This window comes from Canis aureus, chromosome 32 (genome assembly GCF_053574225.1).
Source record: "Canis aureus isolate CA01 chromosome 32, VMU_Caureus_v.1.0, whole genome shotgun sequence".
NCBI lineage: Eukaryota > Metazoa > Chordata > Mammalia > Carnivora > Canidae > Canis > Canis aureus.
Genome location: NC_135642.1, coordinates 33,028,031 through 33,047,876, shown reverse-complemented (window position 1 = coordinate 33,047,876; position 19,846 = coordinate 33,028,031). Strand labels below are relative to the sequence as shown.

At 37.1% G+C, this 19,846-nt stretch overlaps 1 protein-coding gene and 1 long non-coding RNA gene across 12 annotated transcripts in view; one reads left to right on the top strand and one right to left on the bottom strand.

The window, feature by feature from the left end:
* The window catches only part of LOC144303354 (uncharacterized), a 39,689-nt gene extending 22,980 nt beyond the window's left edge, over positions 1-16,709 (bottom strand). The window contains exons 1-4 of one of the 3 annotated variants that reach the window (XR_013370432.1): positions 16,600-16,709; positions 14,585-14,747; positions 14,310-14,406; positions 3,208-3,317 (exon numbers count right to left, since the gene is read on the bottom strand). This is a non-coding gene — a long non-coding RNA (uncharacterized LOC144303354). The remainder of the gene's footprint in view (positions 1-3,207; positions 3,318-14,309; positions 14,407-14,584; positions 14,748-16,599) is intronic. The other 2 variants (XR_013370430.1, XR_013370431.1) reach the window with 2 other exon arrangements.
* HERC1 (HECT and RLD domain containing E3 ubiquitin protein ligase family member 1) overlaps positions 1-19,846 on the top strand; it is a 184,014-nt gene that overhangs the window by 109,205 nt on the left and 54,963 nt on the right. For 7 of the 9 annotated variants that reach the window (XM_077881396.1, XM_077881394.1, XM_077881391.1 and 4 more), the window contains exons 31-39: positions 546-701; positions 2,415-2,521; positions 3,248-3,358; positions 6,263-6,439; positions 11,404-11,643; positions 12,019-12,102; positions 14,264-14,784; positions 16,658-17,433; positions 18,967-19,165. In XM_077881396.1, the coding sequence (XP_077737522.1) occupies positions 546-701; positions 2,415-2,521; positions 3,248-3,358; positions 6,263-6,439; positions 11,404-11,643; positions 12,019-12,102; positions 14,264-14,784; positions 16,658-17,433; positions 18,967-19,165 (2,371 nt within the window). The remainder of the gene's footprint in view (positions 1-545; positions 702-2,414; positions 2,522-3,247; positions 3,359-6,262; positions 6,440-11,403; positions 11,644-12,018; positions 12,103-14,263; positions 14,785-16,657; positions 17,434-18,966; positions 19,166-19,846) is intronic. The other 2 variants (XM_077881389.1, XM_077881393.1) reach the window with 2 other exon arrangements.

Here is a 19,846-nt window from a genome sequence, read left to right as displayed (position 1 = left end):
GGTGCTCAGGCAGATCAGACTCAGGCCTAGAAATTTGTTTCTTTGTAGAACCTGAAAACACAAAGTTTTTTAAAGGTGTGATTCTTAATCTGATTGGGCTGGGGGAGACCATGGGCTTTTTGAAAATGTGATCCAGGTTGTGAACTCTTACTAATCAAATACACAATTTTCATAGAATTTTAGGGTGTTTGCAGACAATTTCCTTCAATTCTACTGTAGAACTTGAGACTTGGATAGAGAACTGTTGCTTTTCATAATAGCAGTAAAAAAAAAAATGCACAAAACCAAATATACGTACTTTATTCTAGCAACCTTACTATTACTGTATACAAATGTTAAAAATGTTTTTTTTTTTTTCAAGTTTGGCATTATTTTCTGACCTTTCCCCATTCTGTTCTTTAAATTTAAAAAATTCAACAGCTAATTGACAACTTAAATTTTGAATTAAGTTTGAGTTTTCTGCAATCTAAATGCAAGTTATTTAATATAAGACATTTTCCTGTTGATTTTTGGTTGTAATTTAAACTTGTCTCTTCACTCTTTAGCTGCTCTTAGGAAACAACATGCAGCCGAACTGCATCTGGGGGATTTTTTAGTTTTTCTTCGCAGAGTTGTATCTTCAAAAGCAATTCAATCAAAGATGGCTTCCCCCAAATGGACAGAAGTGCTTCTAAATATAGCATCTCAGAAGTGTTCTTCAGGTATATGACTTTTGCCTTGTTTTAGAGTATTTTTATACATCACATGTATTTTATTCATATAATGTTGGACTTGAATAACATTGGATATTGGACCTTGATTTCAAGACTTTTATTTTCTGAATGCTTGATAAAAAAAAATCTAATTTCAGAGGTAAAAATTAGTAAGCATTAGTAGGAAATAGCATGGGACTAGATTATGGTTTTAATCTAAAGAATTTGACGCTATTTGTTTGGATTACTATAATAAAAATAAGCAGAGAACATTCTGTTTAATATGATAATTTGGTGCAAGTTTTGACATCACTTCTTGGATTATCAAAATGCAGATCTGATTTGTCCATTCTCTGTCATCATAATATGATTTCTGTTGTCTTGATTGTAACTTCTGATTGTGTGCTAGCTGTGAGCGTTCTGTGTAGTAAGCTTAACTCCCAGATCTAGCCTAAAAGTCTGGTCTTTTTGCATAGAGTCTGTCAATCCTTTCCTAGTCTTTGTTTAAATTATGGTAAAATGTACATAAAATTTACAGTTACATAAAATATAAGAAAATTTACAGTTTTAATTATTTAAGTGTAAATAGTGACAGTACATTCATAGTGTTGTTCAGCCATCCCTACTCTCCATTTCCGGAACTTTTTATCATCCCTAGTCTTTTTAAAATATGCTAAAACATCATTTAACTTTCCATGATACATGTTATTTTATGTGTATATATTCTCAATACACTTTGCTAGTTTTTCTTAACTAGTAACTTGTAACAGCTTTTTTTCTCATTTAATAAGATGAAGCCTATATTAAAGTCTTAGCATAAAAAAATCAGATATTCATTTACTTTTAACTGATTTTGTAGTGGTAGGTAGTAAGGTATTAAAAAAAAAGAGCATCATTATTCTGCCTCTACCTTTGCTTACTTTAGAAAAGTACAAACTGTTAACTTCCCGTTAATCCTAACAATCCCTGGGAGGCAGTCAGTGCATGGATGGAGAAAAAGCCATGAAAAAGTATAATAAGCCTGAGCTTTAGAGATTAGCAGACCTATTTAAAATTCTACCTTTGCTGAGCTATGGTCACCTTACTTCACTTCTCTTAGCCTTGATTATCTCATCAGTAAAATAGGGATATGATGTAGGGTTTGTGAAGATCAAAAAGTTAATGTGTATGAAGTACATAGCATAGTCTTTGGCACAGTAGTTATTATAGTGCTAGTCTCTTTATACATACATAAAAATTGGCCTCCTCTATGCGTGCTCTCTCTCTCTCTCACTCTATTTCTTGAAAATAAATAGATAGATATTAAAAAAAAAATAAAGGGGCACTTGGGTGGTGCTGTTGCTGGTTAAGTGTCCAGCTCTTGGTTTTGGTTCAGGTTGTGATCTCAGGATCATGAGATTGAGCCCCTCTTTGGGCTCTGCACTCAGCAGAGGATCTACTTAAGATTGTCTCTTTCCTTCTCTCTCTCTGCCTCTCCCCCTGCTCTCTTTCTTTCTCTCTCTAATAAATAAATCTTATGTATATACATAAAAACTGAGAAATCAACATGAATATTTATGTACATTAGTGGGTATAGAATGAGTCCAGAATTCTTGTGATAATTGTGTAGTCCATTCCACCCATAAATGCTTAGGAGCCTCAGATATTTTTATTCGAGGAGTTCATTTACGCTTTGAATGTAAGTTACACTGATAATAAGAAAATGTCTTTTCTCCCCTCCAGGTATTCCTCTAGTTGGTAACCTAAGAACAAGGCTCCTTGCACTTCATGTCCTTGAAGCTGTGCTACCAGCTTGTGAATCTGGAGTAGAAGATGATCAAATGGCTCAGGTTTCTATTTTTTAAAGTTATTAGAAGATATTTTTTAAGGCTGCCTGGGTGGCTCAGTGGTTGAGCATCTGCCTTTGGCTCAGGTCGTGATCCTGGGATCCTGGGTTCAAGTCCTGAATCAGGTTCCCTGCAGGAGAGCCTGTTTCTCCCTCTGCCTATGTCTCTGCCTCTCTCTCTCTCTCTCTGTGTGTGTCTCTCATGAATAAATAAATAAAATCTTTAAAAAAAAAAAAGAAATTTTCACATCTGTAACATAATTTACCCAAAATCTAAATTATAGTCTCTTCAGTTGTAAATGTGTTATTTATCAGTAGCAAAACTTCTGCTTCTGATATTGTTTTATTATTTCATTTCCAAGCAAGGAGAAGGAGAAATTAAGTTATGGGTGTGTGGAGTTAGGGGGATAATGAATACTTGGAAGGTCAGAAGGAAAGGAAAATCTGTGGAATTTCTTACCCTAGTTGGGCCTCTAGAAGAGCAGTGTATGAGGTTGCACGGCCTCTTTAGAGGTCTGTTTAGTGAGGAAACATGAGAGCAATGGAACCCATTAGAAAGTGGGTTAATGATCCTTCTAAAACAGGACATTTAACTTACAACCACCCAGAGTAGCTGTTGGACATTCATATAATCAAATTTTACATTTGACTTAATAGTACAATTACGTGACTTACTTTTTCTAAAATTACCTTTTACAAATTTTATCATTCTTTTTCCTTCAATAAATAGGTTGTTGAACGCCTCTTTTCCCTTCTGTCGGACTGTATGTGGGAAACACCTATTGCTCAGGCCAAACATGCTATTCAGATAAAGGAAAAAGAACAAGAAATAAAGTCACAGGTAAGCAATTCTTCTACAAAACAGTATTTTTAGATAGCACAGGTGACTATCCAGTCTCCTGTCTCTGGACTACTTCTCCTATGAGGGACTTTGTTCTATCAGTTATTGTATATTCTCTTTGCACTTTCTCCTCCACTGGTTCCTTCTTCTCAGCTTATAAACATTTCTCATCCCCACCTTCCCCAAACCGCCTTTTTTATTCCAGAAGCCTCCCATGTCTTTTCACTTGTCCTTCATTGCTAAGCTTCTCAGAAGAGTAATTTTATGCATGTTGTAGCCACTCCTTAGTTCTCATTATCTCTTTACCTCAATTATTGATCTTCCATCAAAGCACCAAAATTAAATGACAAAAGTGCTAAGTGCTAAATACAGGATGCCCTTTTTTTGTCTACATCTTACTTGATCTCAGGAAACTCTAGCCTTCTGTTTTCAAAACACTACCTTCTCCTACGCCTCCATTCCTCTGCCAATCCTTGGTTCCCTCCAGAGGTATCTCTTCTTTGGTGACATGATTTCCTTCCCTGCATCCCAAACACTGCAGTCCCTCAGAGTTCCAGTCTTAGCTTTTCCAGCAGTCTTGGATAAACTTGGGACCATTTTCATTCATCTAAATGCAGTGCCTTCCAAACTTAAATGCCAGCCCAGGTATCTCTCCATCAAGGTTTTTTACTTTTCTCTCTGTCCCATTTTTTTAATTGGTAATACTACCATTCACATAACGTTCCAAACCTGTATTGGGAATTTTGACTCCCCTAATGCCTCCCCATCCGTGTAGCCTCTACGCCTCATTGATTTTACTTCTTAAACAGCTCTTAAATCCATTCATGTTGCTCCCTTGATCTTTCTCTTGGTTTTCATGAGTCCACAATTTTTCTTTTTTCTTTTTTCTGATTTTCCTTCTATTTCAGTACAATGGCCTTTACTCATTCTCTTTTATTAGTTCTTCCTCATCTGTTTAAGTATTGGAGTATCCCAAATCTTGGTCCCAGGACCCCTTCTTTTTCAGCCATCACTGCATTCCCTTTCCTGCACCCAACAAAGCCTTATTCAGACTCATATGCCATTGCTTCCCAAATTTTTAGTTCCATTTCTAACATTTTCCCTGAATTCTGGGCTTAATACCTACCTTCTGCTTGCCTTATCACATGTCTAGTGGGCATCTCATATTTAATAGCATTTTTAGTTCTGTCAGATCCTGTTCCTTCCCCAGCTTTCCCATCTTTCTGGTTAGAGACTTAGCTGAAAAGCCTGGGAATCACCCTTGATTCTCCTCTTTCTGTCACTACTCCCCCTCCCCCATTTTCTCTATCTGTATAATCTCCAAGTCCTGTTGTTTCCTCTATAAAATAGAACTTGAATTTGCCCATTTCCTCATTTCCTCTACCATCACTCTGTTCCAAGCCACTTTATCTCTGGCTTGAACTAGTCAGTAGTCTCCTAAATGGTCTTTCTGAACTTGAATTTGCTCATCTCCTCATTTCCTCTACCATCACCCTGTTCCAAGCCACTATTATCTCTGGCTTGAACTAGTCAGTAGTCTTCCTAAATGGTCTTTCTGTTTTCATTGTTAATTCCCTCTAGTCTGTTCTCTGCATGGGATTCAGAGTGATCTTTTAAATTATAAATCATACCATGTTGTCCCGTGCTTAAAACCCTCCAATGGTTTCTTATCATTTTTGTGATAAATTCTAGAACTACTTGTTCTTTCCCCTTTGCTCACTACGCTTAGAACAACTTGTCTTCTTCCTGTTTCTTGAATTACACTGAGCTTGTTCCTTCTTTCATGCTTTGCATTGGCTATTCTTTCTACCTAGAAGACTTCCTTCAGATAGGTTTTTTCAGACATCAACTTCTTAACTGTTCAGATCTCAACTTAATTATCACTTCTTCAGAATGCCCTTTCCTGATCCTCAATCTACAGTTAGTTGTCACAAACTCTGTTACATCATTTGCTTTAATTTCAACATAGCACATACCTGATATTTTTTTTATGTATCTTCTGTCTCTACCTTCTAAAATATTAAGTTCTAAGTTCTACATGTATGTGTGTGTGTGTGTGTGTGTGTATAGATATATATATAGAACAATTCTATGAGAGCAGAGACCTTATCTAATACACTGCTGAATATATATAGCTGCCTGGCACATAGTAGATGCTTAATACTCATTGAATGAATTGATAAATTTAAGTCCTCACTGGTTTTTACCCAAAATCTTGTAGTAATCTTCCGATTGATCTCTCTGCCTTCATCCTACATACCCCTAGTAAAACAATGTTTATAAAACACAGATCTGGTTAGAGAAAACCTTTATATAAATTTGTATAGGCACTTCCTGTTGTCTATGGAGTAAAGTTCAGACTTTAAATGGCATTCAGAGCTTTCCATGATTTTGTTCCTTTTTCTCTTTCTAGCCTCCTTTTCTGTCAGTCACATCATCCAAACATTCCACACTACTTGCAGTTTTTATAAATCACCGAACTATGCTGTACCTCCATGCTTTGGCACAATGTTTTACATACTGCCCTAAGTGCCTTTTTCTTCTTTGACCAGCTGCTGGATGCTTTCTCATTATTTAGGACTCAGCTCAGAAGTCATCTTCTTTTGAATACTTTCCTTATCTTTCCCAAGCATGTTTAGACACCTTTTTGTTTCTGATATATTAGTTATGTAACTTCTGTTATTCTTTCACAGTACTTGTGTTATGTCTCTGCCCCTAATTGGACTGTACACTTTATGCAGAGACCATGCTGTATTTATCATTGTGTTCCCATTGCCTGCACAGTACCTGGTACATAGTAGATATTTAATAAATATTTGTGGACTCAAACCAAGGAGTCTTAAGATATATGTTAACTGAGATCTGGATTATCCCAAAGTACTGACCCAGTTTCCTTTTTGGTAGAAGCAGGGAGAGTTGGAGGAAGAAGATGAGAATCTTCCTATACAAGAAGTATCATTTGACCCAGAGAAAGCTCAGTGTTGCCTAGTGGAGAATGGACAGATTTTAACTCATGGCAGTGGAGGAAAAGGATATGGATTGGCATCAACTGGAGTAACTTCTGGATGCTATCAGTGGAAGGTATGTAGAATTCCAAGTAGTTTTTTTAGCATTTTGTCTTTTAGTCCTTTTCCCCCCAGGTTCTTATAAAAAAATATATCAAAGACTTTTTGAAAATCATAGGTAGGGGCCCTTGGTTATCTCAGTCAGTAGAGCATATGACTTTTTTTTTTAAGATTTTATTTATTTATTCATGAGAGACACACAGAGAGAGAGAGGCAGAGACACAGGCAGAGGGAGAAGCAGGCTCCATGCAGGAAGCCCAATGTGGGACTTGATCCTGGTACTCTGCGATCACTCCCTGAGCCAAAGGCAGATGCTCAACTGCTGAGCCACCCAGGCGTCCCAGAGCATAGGACTCTTGATCTCAGGGTCATGAGTTCAGTCCCCATATTGGGCATGGAGATTACTTTAAAAAAAAAAAATTGTATGTAAATATTTTATCACTATGTAAGATGTTAATATAAATGGAAACTGAACGAAGGTATACAAGAACTCTATTATTTTGTAACTCCTATAAATTCTTCTCAGGTTATCTCAGAGTTTTTTTTTAAATGAACAGTAAAAAAATTATGATGATGTCTCTTATGAGGAGTCACACAGATCTTACCCAGCCATGAAAATACAGTAATTTCTGTGATGTTTCTGTTTGGGAAAGCCCATTGGAGACTCAGTGCCCAAGATTTTTATTGGGTGCTGGTCACATACCCTCTGCCATATACTAAAATTTTAGATTCCCAGAGGCAAAGCAGGTGTTTATGCTAAATGATATTGCTATACAAAAGAGTCTAGACACAATGAGCCAGCCTATAATTATCCTTTATCAGTTAGGATAAAGTTTTTATCAGTGGAGGGAACTATTTACCAGTCTAGTTCCAAATCTTAGCCAGGGGTCAGCAATGGAAGCAGGACTTTCTAAGGATGGCAGTCTCTGTTATTTTAACTCCTCTTTTTTTGGCAGAGTCTACCCTGCTGCTCTTGGCCACAGTATTTTTACAGTAATAATATTATCAGTAGGACCATAAGCAGCGGGGTGAGAACAGCCTGTATTATTGACTTCACTTATGCTTCCTAGGGGATCCTAGACTTAGCTAGTTAAAACAAATCCCATTAATGTAAAGGTCTGTCATAAAAAGCCATGTGGATTTGTCCTTAAGTTTTTTTTTTTTTTAATTTTTTTTAAAATTTTTTTTATTTATTTATGATAGTCACACACAGAGAGAGAGAGGCAGAGACATAGGCAGAGGGAGAAGCAGGCTCCATGCACCGGGAGCCCGATGTGGGATTCAATCCCGGGTCTCCAGGATCGCGCCCCGGGCCAAAGGCAGGCGCCAAACCGCTGCACCACCCAGGGATCCCTGTCCTTAAGTTTTTATATTAACTGGCTTAGACATCAGTTCAGCACAACACAACTCTGGCCAGTCCAGGGCTCAGGTAGTGTTCATGATAGGGTGCACACACAGAAAAATACAATTCTAGAAGGCGTATGTGCTATACCTGGAAACAAAGAGTTTGTAATTCTTAGGATACCCCTAATCAGGATGTATAGTAGTTAAACAGGACAAGTTAACAGGGCTCCAAAGTGACCTTCCACCAAGGGTACCTCCTATCCTCTGTTCCCAGTATAGTTGGAATAATTTAGAATCAGTGGGACTGCATAAAAGCAGTTAAATGGTTTTACTTGTCTATGATACTAGTTTATCTGCCTCAAGAGCATAATGACATCTAGAGGTGTGCTATGGAATGTGCAGGTGCTAGGGCCACTCCCTATTTCTGATAATCTATCAATTGTGAGAGGAGGCTCAGCATTCAGGTTGAATTTGAAGTACTCACAGCAGCCTTCAAGGCAAAGTGAAATTTTTTCCCCTGAGAGAAAGAGTTCTGAAAAACAAAGATCATTAATGCTCTCCCCACTCCTCACACTTCCCAAGGGTCTGGGATCTTTGGATTTTTTTCTCCCTTATTCTAAAATCATTATGTCCCCTTTGGTAATTAAAACTTCAGATTTTTTCTGGTCATTTTTTAACCTTCATTTAGACCTTTTGTCCAGAGGGGTTGGGTACAAGGACAAAAGAATTTTCACAGGAAAACATTTTCATACAACTTAACTAGAACAGTTAGTCAGGTAATTGGTTAGGATAAAATCCCAGTTAAAAATTTTTTTTTTAAAAATAGGTTTTAAAACCTCTTAACTGTTTTATCCTAATCATTTATCCAGTGGGCATCCTAGAAAAGATCAATCTCTTTCTAGAAGAACTTCTTTTAATAAAAAGCCTTACTAAGATGTATGTATCAGAAGAAAGATGAATAGAATCAGTCTGTTGCAAACTGCAAGTAATCCAAAAAGCTGAACATATTAAGTCAACAGCAGTGGGATGTCCCCAAGAAGAGGTTGAAAGTCCAGTTGATTAAGAATGGATGGCGAGGTCCTACTCCCTGTGATACACCTTCCTCCTACTACAGCTTTTAGCAGGAATCGCAAGTTAGGAGTTTAATCCATTTCTGTGTCAGAAATGTGGAGCCAATTAGCTCAAATTCAGATGGTTCCATCAAAGAATAAGCCCAGGGGCATCTGCAAGACCTGGATACTCCAGCCAGAATCTATGATGTTTTCATAGTTTGTGGCTCCATAGAGGAGTCCTAAATCGGTAACAGTCCCAGAATTTTAGTTTTGTTCTTTGGGCCGGTTCCTGCTTTTAAGGAACATGTTACATGAACACAGCTCATGTTTGTCGAAACAGTCCATGGCAGACAGTATCATGTTTTAGCTTAGAGTCAGGTCCAGACAATTAGAATCTATAAACTCAGGGGCACCTGGGTGGCTCAGTTAAGTGTCTGCCTCTGCTCAGGTCATGATCCCAGGGTCCTGGGAGGGAGCCCCACATCGGGCTTTCTGCTCAGCATGGAGCCTGCTTCTCCCCCACTTCTCTACCCACTTGTGCGCGCACTCTCTTCCCCCCCCAAATAAATTAATAAAATATTTTTTTAAAAATCTGTAAATTCAGGATTCTAAAAAGCTAATAACTTTTTTGGCAGCAGTTGAAGCCTAGAGGCTGTCAGACCAAAATGATGTGTTTCAGGTCCAAGTGACAAGCAAGGCTTTTCTAGGCTCTTTATGCCTTGTGTCAGTCCTTGAGTCCAAATTTAGCCAGTCAGAACTATGCACTTTAGGCTAGAAAATCATTAGCCTCTAGGATCAGACATCAGATTTTACTGATGAACTCAATTGCAAGTGAAGACTGCTTTCTAAAACTTTGAAAACATACCTGGGTATCTCTATCGGGAAATTATTACCCTTCATATGTTGTCTCCCTTTTTCCAGAGGCTCCAATAAGCAAAAATCATAGCAAAAAATCATCAGTTATAGAAACTACACTTCCAATATTTTTGGTCTAACTCAGAACTCACCTTTAGGGAAATTTGAACTCTTTGCTCTCCTACCCAGAGGAGAAACAATTGCAAATTGATTTTTATTCTTTGGCCCAAACAAAGCCCATTTATAGGGATGTTCGGGGTCCTTTGTCTTTCCACCCACAAGAGAAAAATTTGTGAAAATTTTACCGTTTTTTTTTTTTTTTTCTCTCACTTCGATTAACAAAGCCAAAAGCAGTCATGGGACGAGTGAGCTAACTCTTCTGTGGTTGAATCTATTATTTTGAGTTCCATAGGTAACTTTCATCTCTCCCAACAGATAGCAGTTCACTTGCCATTTCATAATACATGTAACTCCATAGCTACCAGACACCAAAGTTTTGTCTTTTCCCACTTCTCTCTCTCCCTTTTCTTTAAATAACACTGTAACTATATTTTAATGAGTCAGTACTAATGAATATTCTTGTTGCCATCACCGTGTTGAGGGTTCCCAAGATTACTCCTATATTGAAAGATTTAGTAGAACAACTCATAGGATGTAGTATATAGTTGTACTTATGACTAAGATTTTATTGTGACCATCCAGGAAGGACTTAAAGCTGCATAAGAGGGGAAAAGACCAGGTGGAATCTGAAGGAATCCATATACATGCTTCTTTATGTTTTCTCCCTCTCATGAAGGCTCACATGGAACATATACTTTTCCCAGCAACAAAGTGAAGCAGCATGTGTGCAATGTGTTAGGGAAGCCCATTAGAGACTTAGCACCTAAGATTTTTACTGAAGGTTTGTCATGAGGGTATGCTCTGCCTCACATGTACCAGAATTCCAGACTCCCAAGAGGAAAGCAGGTACTCAGCATAAATCATATTGTTCAAACACTGTATACCTGGTAGCTATCCTTATCACTTAGGAAAAGTTTTGTATCCATGTAGGAAACTGTTTACATACTAGCCAAGGGCCAGTGTGTATTACAAGCAGGGCTTTTTAAAGATAGCAGTCTTAGGGCACCTGGGTGGCTCAGTCAGTTAAGAGTCCAACTCTTGATTTCAGCTCAGGTCATGATCTCGGGGTTGTGAGATCAAGCCCCATGTTGGGCTCCATGCTGGGTGTGGAGCCTGCTTAAGATTCTTTCTCATTTTTTCTCTACCTTTCCCTCTGCCCTCCCCATGCCCCTCTCCCTCTCAAAGAAAAAAACATGGATAGCAGTTTCAGGCCTGCTATATTAACTCTTTTCTGCACATAAATATACATAAAGGAGTAGTTAGAAAATTTGTGTGTAAAGAACTGAAGCTTTCCATTCATGATTATCTGGACTGGACATAATTTCTTCAGCTTTATAATTGAAATATAAGCTAAAATTGTTGAAGTAAGTACACAAAGGTTACTCTAAATATTCTACAGGTAAAGATTAAATTTGTTTTAAAATTGTTATAAAATGATGAAATTGTTTCTTTTGTATGTTATTTTCACTTAGGCTGAAAGTAAACTTAACCATATTCTCATAAATGCATCAGTGTTATTTATGAGCATAGTCCCAAGTGTTGCTTTATGCAGTTAATAGTGTATAAACTGGTTTTTGGATATTAGTGAACATTACCACTTTCATTTTAGTTTTACATTGTGAAGGAAAACAGAGGTAATGAAGGCACGTGTGTTGGAGTTTCTCGCTGGCCAGTACATGACTTTAACCACCGTACTACCTCGGACATGTGGCTCTACCGGGCCTACAGTGGTAACCTCTATCACAATGGAGAACAGACTCTGACGTTGTCCAGCTTTACTCAAGGAGATTTCATTACCTGTGTTCTAGACATGGAAGCCAGGACCATTTCCTTTGGGAAAAATGGAGAGGTACTGAAACTCATTCACAAGCATTGCATGTTTTCTTTTTGTTTATACTCAACTCAGTAATTTAAATGCCAGTTACTCAGTTTATAGATTATCCACTCTTCTCTCCTCTTCTCTCCTTTTTACTCTAATATCTTTTAGTTCTTTTAATATTTGCCAGCACCAATCAAATGACAGAAAGATGGTAAAATCCCAGTAACAGATGAACAAATCAGGATCATTTGTTATATGTGGAATTTTCTGGTTAGCAGTGTTATTTAAGGTTTGTTCTTGTAAATTGTGTTCTGTCTCATAAGAGCTTTGAATCTTAATGTGATTAGATATTATACATTTTAAAAACCTGTTTTGCTTTTTTTTATCATCTCCACCACTCTATAGGAACCCAAATTAGCTTTTGAAGATGTGGATGCAGCAGAGTTGTACCCATGCGTGATGTTCTATAGTAGCAACCCAGGGGAAAAGGTAATGAAACCTCAAACCTTTATACTTAAGTGTAAAGAATATTTGCCCTTTTTAAATTAATATTTGCTAGGATCTGATAGAGTTTATAAGTAGAATAAGCTATTTCTACCATTAAAGTATCTGCTTAGGTAATTTACTCTCCTAGAAAGTTAAATTACTTTTAGAAATTGCCTTTACTCTTCATTAAGGCACTATTTGATATTCTGGCAACTTGAATGTAATAATTCCTTTCAATTACAGGAATTATAGGAACTAGTTTAGGAGTAATCTGGTTCATTGGCAGTTGTGCATACATATAAGAGATCTAGAAATAATTTTAAACGTAATCAGATACTATTAGTTGAATAATGGAAGTTCCAGTTGTGATGGGGAACCCAAGGGTAATTCAGCTGAGGGAGTTTCTTACACATTATAAATAGGGTAAATTTGAACCCTAAACTTTCAGGAGGACAAAATTATAGAGATACCTCTCACTAAAAACTGTTTTTTTTTAAAGAGTTTATTTATTTATTCATGAGAGACACAGAGAGAGAGGCAGAGACACAGGCCCAGAGAGAAGGAGGCTCCTCGCAGGGAACCTGATGTGGGACTTGATCCTGGGAATTTGGGATCACCCCCTGAGCCGAAGGCAGATGCTCAAGCGCTGAGCCACCCAGGTGTCCCTTTTTTGGTCCTCATCTAACACTCAGGCAGGGACAGGTTTCTTTGTGGTCTCCCTGTGCTGATGAGTGGAAATGTTTTCTACCATATCCTTTAATTTGAGGATCTAGTACAGCCTAGCTCAGGTCTCCAGAATTTCTAGTTATTTTGTAGTAGAAAGTTTTCATGCTGTCGTATTTCTATAATGGAAGTGCTGGACTTGATCAGTCCTAACCATGAAAGTTACCTTTTATTCTGTGCTTTTAAATATGTTTTTTAAAATTGCCAAGGTGGTATAATTTTAAGCTAGCAATTCATGAGAGAGGGAAACTGCCTCTTGAACAAGAGTCAGCAAAACTGGAGATGCAGTAGAGGCAATCCAGTCCTGTAGTCATCCCTTCCCCCAGTGATATTGTTGCAGCCCAAACTAGGCAGTATGTTCTACTTGGAATGGTGGCCTGTTGCTCCCCAAAATCTAAATCTTGAAGGAATTAATTCAACCGTAGATTATTTATCAACCAATTTGTTCTGCCCAGAAGCCTTTTCTGATAAGTTTCAATCACTGTTAAAAACCATATTAATGGTAATTAACATCTTTTTGAACATTTACTGATATCTTGCATTGTAGTAATAAGCACTTAATGTGCAAAGTCTCATTTAATTTTTAAAATAACTATAAGAGACAGATATTATTAGTGCAGCTTTTTTCAGATAAAAAAATCTGGGATCCCTGGGTGGCGCAGCGGTTTGGCGCCTGCCTTTGGCCCAGGGCACGATCCTGGAGACCCGGGATCAAATCCCACGTCGGGCTCCCGGTGCATGGAGCCTGCTTTTCCCTCTGCCTGTGTCTCTGCCTCTCTCTCTCTCTCCTCTCTCTCTGTGACTATCATAAATAAATAAAAATTTAAAAAAAAATCTGAAGCTATTTAGTGAAATTAAGTAATTTCCTAAGATTATGCAGAGTTAAAATTTGAACCCAAGTCTTGCTCTTCTTTTAACCTCAGTGTCTTATTTGAAATGTATGTAGATTGGAAATATCCCAATTCTCTATACTTACAATGTTATCTTTGTGCCCACTGAACAGTAAAGATAGTTTCAGGTCTTAAGGATGAGCATGAATAGATTCTCAACACATTTTTGGAGTAAATGAAGTCAATCACATATATCTTGGTCTATACCCATCTTTTGGGTAGCCATAAGAGCTCTGATACAGGCTGTGAGAAGGAAATTTAAATGACAGGGCCACTTGTTTCAGAGGATTATATTGCTACTAACCAAATAAATTTGTAATATTTGCTTACTCCTTAGCAGCAGCCAAGGTATAATATATATTGTATATATACGTATACATATACTATATATATATATATATATATACATATATAGTATATATATGGTATCATATATATTAGGAGACCAAACACTAGTTCAACATGGGATTACATGTGCTAGAATTTTTAGTGACTAATAGTTTAGGAGCACCATTAATATCACACATGTGCTGGCTTCTTTTTTCTTCTAGGTGAAAATTTGTGATATGCAAATGCGTGGCACACCACGAGACTTACTTCCAGGAGACCCTATTTGCAGTCCAGTAGCAGCAGTGCTGGCGGAGGCCACTATTCAGCTTATCCGTATCCTTCACCGAACAGACCGTTGGACTTACTGCATTAATAAAAAAATGATGGAAAGGCTGCATAAAATTAAGATATGTATTAAAGAGTCAGGTCAGAAGCTAAAGAAAAGCCGCTCGGTTCAAAGCCGAGAGGAAAATGAAATGAGAGAGGAGAAGGAGAGCAAAGAGGAAGAGAAAGGTAAACATAATAGACATGGCCTTGCTGACCTCTCAGAGCCGCAGCTGAGGACCCTTTGCATAGAGGTGTGGCCTGTGCTGGCAGTGATAGGAGGAGTTGATGCTGGTCTTAGAGTTGGAGGTCGGTGTGTTCACAAGCAAACTGGGCGCCATGCCACGCTGCTGGGAGTGGTCAAAGAGGGCAGCACGTCTGCTAAGGTCCAATGGGATGAAGCAGAAATTACCATCAGGTATGATCTGTTGAGTTACACTTTTAGCAAACGACTATTTAATGGTGAAATGGGCCATTGCCTATGGACAGTGAGTAACTATGTATTTTAGGTGAGCTGCCAGTTTTTAAAACAATTTTTTTTCATACAGCTGGATATGAGTACTGTCATTTCATAAGCTGGGTATGAGTACTGTCATTTCATAAAGGATTCTATCTTAAGCTCATGTTCCCTGGAATACTGATGGTTTATAAAATGTATGGGTTTTTGTTTTATTTTGTGAAGAAATGGTAAGCTCATTAATTTAGATTTAACTGGGATCTGTCTATTTTTCATTTGGCTGCTCGCTTTTTGATCATTTCCATTACATACTGGGATAGAGAAAAGCCAGCCAGCAGATTTGTCAATTACGTTTTGTGTAGGTGGGCTTTGAATGTAGGCAGGAACATTTGAGTGACTAAAATTAAGTTTTGGATTAACTGTGATGTTAAATACTCTTGCCCTTTTTTTAAGCACATATTTCAGTCCCTTCAGTGTGCAGTATTTTGAGTAGATAGGAAAATTATATTTATTTGACACAAACGGTACACTTGAAAGCATTTAGAAGTGTTTGCAATCACATAGGATTTGTGTGAGATAGAAACTTCATGTTTTAAAGGAAATACATCAAATGTCTTCACTGATAAGGAGATTCACTTACCTAATGATTCTACATAATTGCATCACTTGAAAATGTAGATTTATAAATGATAATATAAATCTTAGGCATTATACTGTCTAAAGTGATTGCTCTATAGTGTTAATATGACATGGGACAATATCTAAAACAGTGGTTTTAAGTATTCTTTGGAGACAGTACTGTTTTAGAATCTAATAATAGCTGTGTAGCTTCTCTCAACTGAAGAATAACACTTGCATGTTTTTACACAATTTCAGGGATTAAAGCACTCTACATTCCCCCCACTCTACCAAGCTAAGAAACCAGTGAAAATTTTACAATGTTACATGAAAAGTATCTACCTTTTCTTTTATTCTTTGCCTTGTTTCAGAAAGGGTTTATGATGCCTTATTAAAATGTAACTATAATATAGTAAAATAAATAAAAATAAAGCAAATAAGAAAATGAAGAAAAGGGAAAATAGGATTAAGAAGGTTAAGCTAGAAGCAAGATTTAGTTTAATATGACAGATTTATGCTGCTAAATTTTATGTACTTGCTAAAGCTGTTAAAATTTTGTGTACTTAAAACATTTTTAAACTTCAGTAAATTCTTGCCAAATATTGGGAAATATGTGGTCATATTTTTAAGCTACAAATTGGAAGCATTAATTAAAGACTACAAGGTATTTTTTAAAAACGAAAACAGTCTTAGAACCTCTAGAATAGGTTATAGTCATTACCCACCTAATAAATGAGATTTGTTATACAGACTTTCCAAATCTTACATCAGGAATAGGCAAACTACATCTGGCCCACCTCTTGTTTTTGTAAATAATGTTACATGGCCACACTCATTCACTTAGGTTTTCAGTGGCTGCTTTCACACTATGATGGTAGGGTTGAAAGGTTGCCGTAGAGACTATGTGGCCTGCAAGGTCTAAAATATTTACTATTTGTCTCTTTTTAGAAATTTTGCTAATTCCTACATTATAATATAGTGAATATTTTGTTTTGAAAATACATGCACATTTCATTGCTTTGCATTTAACATCACATCTCCCCATTTTCTCATAAAAGATTCATTTTTTCTCTCTGTAATGATTTCTCTAGTTTGTGTAAATTATTCTTTGTACTATGTACATGATGCATCTTATTTTGTTTACATTATTTTCTGTACCTTCCTCTTGTCTATCCCTCACTTGCTTCTTCCTGTGTCATTCTGATCTTTATTAAAGCTTCCCAACTTTTTGGTCGCCTAGTGATACTCCATTGTATAATCTGGAACCCTGTGAACCACTGCCTTTTGATGTGGCGCGATTCCGAGGCCTGACGGCTTCTGTGTTGCTGGACCTCACATATCTGACTGGTATTCATGAAGACATGGGCAAACAGAGCACCAAGCGACATGAAAAGAAACACCGACATGAGTCTGAGGAGAAAGGGGATGTTGAGCAAAAAACCGAGAGTGAGTCTGCATTAGATATGCGAGCAGGCTTAACATCTGATGATGTCAAAAGTCAGGGTACCACAGCCTCCAAATCAGAAAACGAAATAGCTTCATTTTCTTTAGATCCAGCACTGCCAAGTGTGGAATCCCAACATCAGATAACAGAAGGAAAAAGAAAAAATCATGAACACGTATCCAAAAACCATGACATAGCCCAGTCGGAAATCCGAGCAGTCCAGCTGTCCTATCTCTACCTTGGTGCTATGAAATCACTTAGTGCTCTTCTTGGCTGTAGTAAATATGCTGAGCTGTTGCTGATACCAAAAGTTCTGGCTGAAAATGGCCATAACTCAGACTGTGCAAGCTCTCCAGTTGTTCATGAAGATGTGGAGATGCGTGCAGCCTTGCAGTTCTTGATGCGACACATGGTGAAGCGAGCAGTCATGCGGTCACCTATAAAGAGAGCATTGGGATTAGCTGATCTGGAACGAGCTCAAGCCATGATCTATAAATTAGTGGTCCATGGGCTTTTGGAAGACCAGTTTGGAGGCAAAATTAAGCAAGGTATGTTATCTTTTTTTTTCTTTTATGTTGTATTTATTTATAATGTTAGATGTGATATATTCTGTAAGTGATGTATAAAAAACTTTTTTGGCCAAAGCAGTTTTCACATTGTTTTCCCTTTGTGAGGCAAACAGTTCTTTTTTGAATTTTTTATATTAATAATTATCTGTCTACTTATCTGTCTGTATCTTAAACCTATACAAGCATAGAACTTAATAATTATTAATACATTTTGTAAAACTTAACTCATGCCACAAAAGGTACTCAAATGTTTATTGATCTGATTCAAAATATATATTATTCTGATAACTTCTCAAAGACATTTTAAAGTATTACTTTCATAGATTCTGTATTGTAGGAAAAAAAAACCCTTATTTTATCCTTTATCTTCACCTTTGGGGATAATATGAATTATGAGATAAAAATGAGATATATTTAGTAAGTGTTTATTAAGTGTCTGTTATGTACCAGGTACTCTTCTTATTTCTGGGGAGCTAGGACTGAACAAAACAAAATCCTTTGCCTTTGTGGAACTTCGGTTCTTTTTTTTCTTTCTTCCCTTCCTCTGCCTCCTTCCTTCCCTTTTCCCCTGCTCCCTTTCTTCCATTTATAGCTTAGACAGTAAATATGCAGAGAGAAGTGTATGTTGTATATAAATAGGAGTATTAAGATCATGATTAGGAAGGTATGTGGCCATTTAGCAACTCTAATAGATTTAGTTATCTTTGTGGCAACTGCTATCTTTTTTTTTTTAAGATTTTATTATGGAGAAAGGAGAGTAAGTGGGGGTGGAAGGGTAGTGGGGAGGCAGAGGGAGAGGGGAAGCCAACTCCCTGCTGAGCAAGGAGCATGATGGGGGGCAGGGGGGCTTGATCTCACTAAGATCATGACCCTGAGCCAAAGTCAAGAGTTGAACACTGAACTGACTGAGCCACCCAGGCGCCCCACTGCTGTCTTGATATTATGTTTATTTGTAAGCTTCCTTACCAGATAAGAAAAATTTATAAATACTTTGTTAGCTCTTAGACATTTTAATTACTTTTTTTAAACTCTTGGAAGTAGTTTGTTTTGTGAGGCATTGCCCTGTTTAGAGCATGGGGTTTCTGTCTAGATTTTTTTGTATTTACTTGTATTATTTGTATTTACATGTCTTTATCTTTGCATGTTTAAAGACTAAAGATAGGTATCAAAATCAAAGTGCTAAGGAAACACAGTTTTAATGATTAAATATCTTTAGAGAAGCTCTAGTCAAAATCTTACAAGCAAAAGAGAATTTTTTTAAGAGAACCTTCTCTAAAAAATGAATAATTATGAAAGTTTGTTACCTTATTATCTTTAGAGTCGATAATAATGGCTACAGTAGTGAATACAAGAATGTATGTATGTATGAATATTAAAATATTTCATAGAAATTGGTGCTTATGAAATATATTTAGAAACTTTCCAACTTAAAAGTTAAGAGTTTTCCATTCACATGTCACTTGTGAAGCAACAAATCCTTACTGCTTTTTAAATATTTATTGTGGTTTATAGAGATTGATCAACAAGCTGAAGAAAATGACCAAGCCCAGCAGGCACAGACGCCAGTTACCACTAGCCCATCAGCCTCAAGCACAACTTCCTTTATGAGCAGCTCATTGGAGGACACCACAACTGCGACCACTCCAGTCACTGACACAGAAACAGTACCTGCATCTGAATCCCCAGGAGTGATGCCACTTAGTCTTCTCAGGTAGGGAAGTTGACCTTTAACACCTGCCATATTGATGCCTGTGGTTCTGAACACATGATCACTCTCTTATGAATAGTGTGCCCGTCTAAAAGCATTCTAGAGCTAGAGCTAGAAGGAACTTAAGAGATCATAGAGTCAAACCCATTTTGCTGAAGTTGGGAATGTCCCTCAGAAATTTAATAACTTGCCCAAAGTCTCACGACCAGTTTAGTGGTGGTCCCAGATCTATTGCCCATGCTGCTGACAATCAGAGACTCTAGCAGTCTATCTCCTTATAATAATCTTTTTTTTTCTCCTGGCTAGGCTTTTGATTATTTTTTTCCTCAAAAAGTAAATGCTTGTATTTAATATTAGAGCCTTGAGATAGAGCTCACTTCCATGAAAATCATTTTCTCAGGTTAATTCCCTTTTAAGAATAATTTCTTAATTATATTTTTATTCTTATTGTAAGATAAGTCTACTCAAATGAAAGAACATGTCTTTGATACTCCTTCAACCAACTTTATTTTAGTAGGTTTGTATATTCCAAATGATGTTTAAGTTTCTTTTTGCTTCAGTTTGCCAGGTATATACACAAAATGAACATTTTTGAGAGAAAAATCATTAGGAAGAGACTGTTTTGTGAGCTCCCTTAACTAGGGCTTAAGTGAAATAAAGGGCAGTAGAATAGTTAGTCTCCCT